General features: G+C 59.7%; 1 protein-coding gene across 1 annotated transcript; it reads right to left on the bottom strand.

Annotated features, from left to right (window-relative positions):
* Nucleotides 1-460: 460 nt before the first annotated feature.
* Nucleotides 461-6472, bottom strand: WFDC2 (WAP four-disulfide core domain 2). The gene is made up of 5 exons (XM_036009883.1): nt 6253-6472; nt 5736-5801; nt 5523-5669; nt 2763-2915; nt 461-640 (listed from the first exon to the last, which is right to left on the bottom strand). Exons 1-4 carry the CDS (start codon nt 6383-6385, stop codon nt 2764-2766), a joined length of 498 nt encoding a protein of 165 aa, XP_035865776.1. The 5' UTR covers nt 6386-6472; the 3' UTR covers nt 461-640; nt 2763.
* Nucleotides 6473-7010: the final 538 nt, after the last annotated feature.

Genomic DNA, 7010 nt, shown 5'->3' with positions numbered 1-7010 from the left:
ACACCAAACAATGGCTTGACCGAAAACAGTAACAACAAAGAACCCAGCCTGGCCACGTTTTTTCTCTGCGATCTATGTAGGAGTCCTGGTCTGCACCTCGGGCCTGCCGTCAACGGCTCTGGGTGGTCTCGTGGGTCCAGACCTCACCAGGGAGCCTCCCCGCCCTGCATCTGGCCCCGACCCCTGCTGCTGGGTCATCAGGAGCCCCAGCAATGAACCGGAGTGGCCTTAGAAGCATGTCATCATCTCTGAGCCTCAGTTTTCTCCTCCATCATCCTGGGAGGAGAACCACGCACTGCCCGTGAGGCAGGCCCTGAAAATATCTTCATTGTTTCAGAGCTGATCCCTCACTGGGCTTTGTGCCTGGGCCATCTGGCCGCTCCCCCACCCCATCCCGACCCAGCCCCAGCGGCAGGGGAGGCAGGGACAGAACAGTAAGAATGGAGGTCACGGCCCCACCGGTGCTGGAAGCGGTCACTTTATTGGCTGGAAAGTGAAACTGTGGCCAGCACAGGAGGGAGTGCAGAGGCCAGAAAGAGGGGAGGGCAGCTGGGCTGGAGCCAGACGGGGCTGGGCCGGAGCCAGACAGGGCCTGGCAGAAACTTCCACTCCCTCATTCCTCCGGCTGCGGTGGCTGAAACTGGAGGGAGAAAATCGTAATAAAACCATCAACAACAATATCCAGGACAACAGAACCTGCCGCTTACCAGTAAATTCCGGATCAAAGCTTCCCCCGCTGCATCGTACCTTCCAATACACACACACACACACACACACACACACACACCCTTCGCCTCCTGGAGGCCCCAGGGCTCTGCCTGCACTTCCCTGCAGGTCACACGCCTCTGCTTCAGACCACTCCCAGGACACACCTGGCCACCCCGCGGCCCCAGCCGTCCACGTGGCCTTCCCGAGGAGCCACCGTCACTCATCTCCTCAGGTGTCCCCCTACCACCAGGGAGGGAGTTCCACCATACCCCTGTCCTTTGGGTTAAGCCAGGGTTATCTAACCGCATAAATCTTATTTATCTCATTTTATAAGTAAAATAACTGCAGCTCAGGTGAAAGACTAGTTTTAAGTGTCAGAGCTGAGATTCGAACTTGTGTCTCCCTGACTAAAAATGCCCGGCCTTGCTGTGGGTGCTCGTGGGGGCGAGGGAGGGCTGGGGTCATCGGAAAGCTCTGCGCCCTGGGGAGACCTCGGGTCCCTCCCAGGCACGGAAGTCACGCCTGGAAACAGGAGCCTCGGGCTCGGGCTTCCCCCTCGCTGGGCTCCAGTCTCCTCCATGCAAACTGGGCTCCTCTGTGACCTGCCAGTCCCGTGGCTGAGACCTTGTCCAAGGCAGCAGATCGACAACGAGACTGCAGGTTCTCGTTTATTCTGCTTCCTCTGCAGCACTGACTACAGGCACTGGGAGTGTCCATCCGTCTGTCCCCTGCAGCCACCGGCTGCCAGCTCGGTGAGGAAGGGCAGCGGTGACCTTCTGTCCCGGCACCGGGCAGAGCTGGTGGCGCGGTACTGGATCACTCAGCGGGCCGACTGAGCACGGAGTCGGGTTTTGTTTTGCTTTGTTTCCTTCTGCTTTCTCCAGGACTCGGTCCTGGTTTATTGTTAATCACAGAGGGGACAGGGAGGCTCCACAGTCCTTCTAGTGTCAGAGCCACGGGAGGGGGCCACGTACAATTCCAGCTGCCACAGCAAAGTGCTCGACACAGCCCCGACACACGTTTGAGGGAGTAAACTGAAGTTAACTGATCTCTCCCACCTTCATCCTGCAAAGCCAAGCTTCTCGGCGAAAGTAAAGAGCGACTCTTCCGATCTCCTGCTGGCCGCTAGGAACTTCCCGCCTCCCCAGGGGCCCTCCAGCCCCTCTGCCCCCTCCCACCACAGGGCTGCTCCTCCCGCTGATGACTTACGTAAGTGCTGTGGCATTAAGGAAATGAAAGGGTAAAGCTCTCTTTCCTGCACTGCCCAATTTGTCATCTACCTTCATCTCTGTCCCCAACCCAGCCACTACTCACCCCTGGTCACCCTCTCCCCCCCCCCCCCCGCCCTCGCTCTTTGCGGGGGGCCTCCTGGCTGGCTCCCCTGCTTCTGCCGCTGCCCCTGTGGTCTGGTCGCCACACAGCAGCCAGAGCAAGCCTTTTCAAATCTAAGTCAGAGCGTGTCCATTTCCAAGGGCGCAACACGTCTGGGTCAAGACCAAAGTGCTCACAACGGCCGGTGAAGCCGCTAAGGAGCTGCTCGCTTACCCATCCCTCTCGTCTTACTGGCTCCAGCGCCTGGCTTTTCCTGGAATGCGCCAGGAGGCTCCTGCCTCTGCTCCTGCTGCTGCGCTGTCCCCGAGTCCTCAGGGCTCTGCCCATCAGTGCCAGTGCCCCATCTGGACAGGCCCTCGATGGCCCACCCCACCCCACCCCACCCCCACCCCATACTCCTTATCCCCCTTCAGTTTTCTTTTGCTCCACGACACTCATTTCTCTAACATTCTGCAGAATGTGCCTCTTATTTTGATGATGGTCTGCTAGCCAGAAACCCCCTCCGAGAGATGTTTCTGATCTGTTCCCCCACGAAGCCTCCCCAGCCCCCGCAGCGGAGCACGCACGTGACAGCTGCTCAGTAACATCTGTCCAGGGGAAGAAGGTAAATGAACAAGCAGATCAGTGAAGGGCAGTGTGCCAGCCCGACCCCTCCTTCTCCACCTCCGGCAGGTGCCATCACTCGTGGGCATCAGGTCACCGCCTGCCTCCCACCCACCTACCTCAGAAGACGGGAGTGACGCAGGACACCTTCCCGCAACCATTGCGGCAGCATTTCATCCGTTCGGGACACTGGCTGTCCACCTGGCACTGGTCCCGGCAGATGCCAAGTGGAGTCAAGGGAAGGTCCACCCTGGGGCAGGAGCCCGGCTTTTCTGCAGAGAAAAAGGAGTGGGGGAGTGGGGTGGGCGGGGGGGGGGGGAATGCCCGGAGGCGAACATGTATCCGCAGCTGCTCTCCCAGCGCAGCTGCTCACCTGGGAGATCCATCCCCCACCCCTGCCCCGCCCCACCCCGCCCCTGCAAACCCTCTCCCTCAGGCTCCTTCCAGCCCTGGTTTCACAATCACAGGACCCCAGGGTGGGTCCCAGCTCTGCCTTTTCCTAACGTTGTGGCCTGGGCCAGAAATCTCCCAGAGCTGCTGCACGTTAGGTGCCACAGAAGAACAGTGCTGCCCGCATCACGGGGCTGTTGTCACAGTAATGGAGGCGATATACCTGTATGAATTCTCCCTGAAAAAAACAAACTCCTTTGCAGTAATAACAAAAGTGAGTGATTACAACAGTTCACATTTACTTAGCTCTTTCTCTGTGTTACTCTAAGCACTCGATGTGTATTAACTTGTGTATTAACTCATCTAATTGTCACAACAGTTCTAAAAGAGAGGGAGAGGTATTGTTAGTATTTCTTCCTGTGATAGATGAGGAAACTGAGGCACAAGAGGTTCAGCAATTTGCTGGAGGTCATATAGGACAGAGGCAGGATCTGAAAGCCAGGAATCTGGCTTCAGAGTCCACATGCCATGCGCTCGGCTGCTTTCTAGGCTGCAAAGCGCGGTGCACAGAGGAGGAATCACACACCCACACTCTCTGTACTCACTCCCATTACTCCCATCCGCATCCACAGAGCACCATGCAAAGACAAGTGTCTGTCCACTAACACACGCACAGCCACGGCTGCAGAGATGCGCCCCAAAATGCTCTTTGTGCAAACCCACTACCTCCTTCAATCCTCACAACACACATCCCCTCTGTCGGGGACGCTTCCGGCCCTGTTCCTGTCACAGGTGGGGAAAATGAGGCACAGAGGCGCGAAGGCACCACCCAGCACCGCACTGCCGTCTAGACCCGAGCCCAGCCTTCCCACATCTGTCCTTCCCGCTCACCTCCCCACTCGCACTGGGCCCCACTTCCTGGCTCACGGAGAAGGGCACTCAGGTCACTTCCCAGAGGCTCCGGGAGCAAGCCCGCTCAACATCAAACACAGGCACGGAGCCCCTGACGGGCTGCAGAGGCCGGGAGTGGCTGACTTCCTAGCACGAAGACATCCACTTCATGGAAAAAGGCAGGGGCTCTCCGGAGACCCAGCTGCCCAGCGGTTTACTAGTAAAACAAGGCACCGTGTACGGAGTGTCTTCTCTCTACGAAGATGTGTTACATACATCATTTCAGTTAGCCCTCATGTGGCTCCTACAAAGTTTGAGCGAGAGAGGAAAGGTAGAGGCTCAGAGAGGTAAAGCAGCTTGCTCAGGATCACGTGACTAGCAGGTGACAGAACCAGGGTTCTACTTCAGGAGGCCATCCAGCCTGGCCCTCTTCCTGCCTCAGTGTGTCCATCTGAGACAGGGGGACAGCAAAGACCCCACCTGACAGTGGCGACTCCTTTCTTCTTTTGGTCTGTCCGCCTCTCGCTGTCTGTCCTGATCTCCACCTCCCCTTCCGCTCCTCCTCGCTCTGGTCCAGCCTGTCGGCCTCCAGATCCAGCAGCTGCCGGGGTGGGCCAGTCCTTTCTCTGCCTCCCACCTCTCTGAAGCTAAGTGTCTGAGGTCTCTAACCACAAACCTTCCCAGCCCCCCCGCTGGCGGGAGAAGTAACCAAGAGGAGAAACCACAGGGGCCATATTCTGGAGAAGGACCAGTGATCACCACAAGTTCATACCCCAGGGCAGAGACCCGCTTCTGGTCCTCAGTTCTTCCCTGCGGAAAACAGCAAGCTGGGATTCCGTGCCGTCTAATGCCACTCTCTGCTCTGACATGGGTCCCACAGCCCTAGTGGAGGGACTTTCTCGAAAGCACTGTTTATGGAGCACCTGAGCTTTCTCACACTTTCCCTCACTCAGTCCCCAGAGTGGGAGAGTTTGTTTTAAGGAGGAAGGGAGGGGCGTGCTCAGGGAAGAGCCCTGACTTTCTTCAAACCAGGGGGACAACAGTCCAACCCCCTGGCTATGCCTCCTGCTGAGTCAACGTGCGATCTTGGGCAAGAACTTTTCTCTCTCCTCACTCAATCTGTAAGGTTTCCTTCTGTCTGGACAGAGTTATCCGGGAAGTCCTGCCAGGCCAGGAGTCCCGAGGCCTTCCCTCGGGGCTGGCAGAGGCCCCAGGCCTTGGGACCCAGCTCCCTGCCAGCTCTGGGCTTCCCCACGGCTCCACCCGGTGGGTGAGGGAACTTCGAAACCCCGTCCGCTAACCTGCAGAACAACGTCCCTGTTGTGCGTGCCGGAAGCCCGACACGCACCAGAGAATGGAATACAGGCGGGGGTGGGGGCCCCCCCCTGACCTCCCGCTGCGCCTCAGTGACGCCTTTGTCTCCCCGGGGCAAGGCGAGCTCGGACCGATCTGGTTCCATCCGCCTGGACTTTGCCAGGGGTCCCGGGGTCCCGGCGTGTCCCTCCTCCTCCTCCAGCCCCCCCCCCCCCCGCCCCCGCGCTCGCTCGCGCCTCCTCCCAGCGCCCCGCCCCGCCCCCGCGCGGTCGCCCGGGAGTTACCATCCGGCCGGTAGCAGACGCTGGCGCAGCCGGCCTTGCAGCACTTGAGGTAGTCCCCGCACTCTTCATCGGAGCTGCACTCCTGCGTGCAGTTCACGTCGTCGTTCTCCAGCTCGGGGCACACGCCCGCTTTCCCTCCTTCTGGGCCTGGGGTTGGCCGCGGGGTTGGCCGCGGGGTTGGCCGCGGGGTTGGCCGCGGGGTTGGGGCTGGGCCTAGGAGGGGAGGCTGAGGACCATCAGTGGCAGCCCGGAGCGCCTGTCCCAGAGGACAGCCACCTCCTGCTCCGAGGACCCCAAATCTCAAGCTTCAAGGAATTCTCAGTCAGGCCCCAGACGTCCCCTTTACAGCCTTCAGCGGACCCCCCGCCCCTTCCAGGACAGGGGTCCGCGACCACGGGGAGTACAGCCGTTATCTCACCCTTGATCCCAGAGCCCTCTATCCTCAGGGGACCCCCACACAGCTGGCCATGTAGGAGCGACTGATGTCTAGACAGAGCGTCCCCTCTCGGGTCACATTCTCCACCTTCAGCACAAAGCCTCCCCCCCTCAAATCTGTCTTCAGTGGTATCACTGCCCCCAGTACTTTGGACCCCACACCCTACATTCCCAGGGTCACCACCTTAGTCACCAGAGACCCCCACATTTTAGTCTTCCTGAGTTTCCCCACTTCCGCCCCAGAAATCGCACTTCCCCCGCCCGCAGGGAGGCTACGCCTCTGCCCGGCTCCCACCTGGCATTGCTGGCTGGTCCCTCGCGGCGCTCGACCTCCCCCGGAACCACGCGTCTGCGCCCGGGTGGAAGACGAGCAGCACCAGGCCCAGGAAGAGAGGGGTGACAAACGGACCGAGGCGGCCGGCAGTCATGGTGCTGCGCCCGGCGGGGTGCGGGTGAGAGCCGCCGCCGTCGGAATGGGGGGATTTAACCGTGCGCGCGCGCTGGGGCCGTGGGTAGGGGCGGGGCCGAGCCGGCGCGGGTAGAGTGCACCACGGGCGGGCGGGCGGCCACCTCCTGCCATTTCACAATCTCCTGGGATCAGGTGTCACTCTTGGCCCGGTGGGAACCAGGAACCTAATCAGCTTCCAGGCTGGCGCAGCCGGACCCTTGTCAACTTCCCCTTCCCCTCCTCCCTCCTGGGGCCTGAGGGCAGGGCCGCGGGACTCCACGTTCCCATTCCGAGACGGGGGTCTCCCGCGATACCCAGATCGGAGGAGGAGGGGGAAAGGGCGGGGCTAGAAAGCCTGGGGATTAAGTGGTTGGACTTGGGGTCAGCCAGTTCAGAACAAATCCCTCTTTAGGGATTAATGATCAAGGTCTGGCGTGGGGATGTAGAGCACATAGTAACCCCTACAAAAAAAAGAGCACTTATGAATAAATGAACCCATTTGACACAAGAAGCTGAGGTCCGTAAAGGTGAAACACCTATTAATGGTCTCCAGAAATTTGGGGAGTGGGTTTCTTCCTCTCTTTTCCACACCAGCCACCTGTCAG

The sequence above is a fragment of the Phyllostomus discolor genome, chromosome 9 (assembly GCF_004126475.2).
Source record: "Phyllostomus discolor isolate MPI-MPIP mPhyDis1 chromosome 9, mPhyDis1.pri.v3, whole genome shotgun sequence".
NCBI classification, from domain to species: domain Eukaryota; kingdom Metazoa; phylum Chordata; class Mammalia; order Chiroptera; family Phyllostomidae; genus Phyllostomus; species Phyllostomus discolor.
This window is presented reverse-complemented; position numbering and strand designations above follow the sequence as displayed.

Excerpts from the sequence above, each read along its gene's own strand:
- WFDC2 (XM_036009883.1), bottom strand. The coding sequence starts at position 6,385 with ATGACTGCCGGCCGCCTCGGTCCGTTTGTCACCCCTCTCTTCCTGGGC. Across the intron at positions 5,802-6,252 it reads GGACCAGCCAGCAATGCCAG|GAGGTGGCTGTCCTCTGGGA; the intron begins GTGGGAGCCGGG and ends TCCTCGGAGCAG. Across the intron at positions 2,916-5,522 it reads CGTCTGCTACCGGCCGGATG|AAAAGCCGGGCTCCTGCCCC; the intron begins GTAACTCCCGGG and ends TTTTCTCTGCAG.